The 541-nt window shown below is 48.4% G+C and overlaps 1 protein-coding gene across 1 annotated transcript; it reads left to right on the top strand.

Moving 5' to 3' along the window:
* Window positions 1-30: 30 nt before the first annotated feature.
* Window positions 31-443, top strand: J4E82_011764 (uncharacterized protein; the record flags this gene model as incomplete). The annotated part of the gene is made up of 1 exon (XM_051737953.1): window positions 31-443. A coding segment is annotated over one exon (413 nt), but the record flags the coding sequence as incomplete, so codon positions are not given.
* Between the last annotated feature and the right edge of the window lie 98 nt (window positions 444-541).

The raw sequence follows: 541 nt of genomic DNA, 5'->3' as shown, positions 1-541 counted from the left end.
TCTACCTCTACACGATCTAGAGTTTTCACGATGGCGGATCCAATCAGCGCCGCATCAGCCATCATCACGCTAGTCACGTTCGGCATCAAGTCGAGTTCGACATTGTACCAGACCTTTAAAGACTTCAACAGCCATCATAGATATGTACGAGAGCTTAAAGCAGAACTAGATGCGCTGAGTTTAGTGTTGGCGTCCTTGCACCAGGCCATCTTGGACGATGAGGGAGACTTTCTACTCCTAAAGCTTCCCCTATTCAGATGTGGCAGTGCTTGCGTAGACTTCAACATGGTCGTCAAGAACGTGGCCAAGCAATCCCATGGTTCTTTAGAAAATTTTCGGGACTGGGCAAGGCTCAAGTACCTCGGAGACGACATCGAGGGGTTCAAAGCCCTACTGGCTGGATACAAGTCTACTATCACCATCGCTCTTTGTGATGCCAATCTGTAAGCACACCTAAACATCTTGCTAACTCGACTGACACCTTGCACAATAGACGGAAAACTACCATCACAGCGAAGGCGCTTGATGAGTACCAAGAGCT

The sequence above is a fragment of the Alternaria postmessia genome, assembly GCF_024291825.1.
Source record: "Alternaria postmessia strain BMP 2775 chromosome Unknown scaffold_673, whole genome shotgun sequence".
Classification (NCBI taxonomy): Eukaryota; Fungi; Ascomycota; class Dothideomycetes; order Pleosporales; family Pleosporaceae; genus Alternaria; species Alternaria postmessia.
Note: the sequence above shows the minus strand (reverse complement) of the source record. Positions and strands in the feature narration are given on the sequence as shown.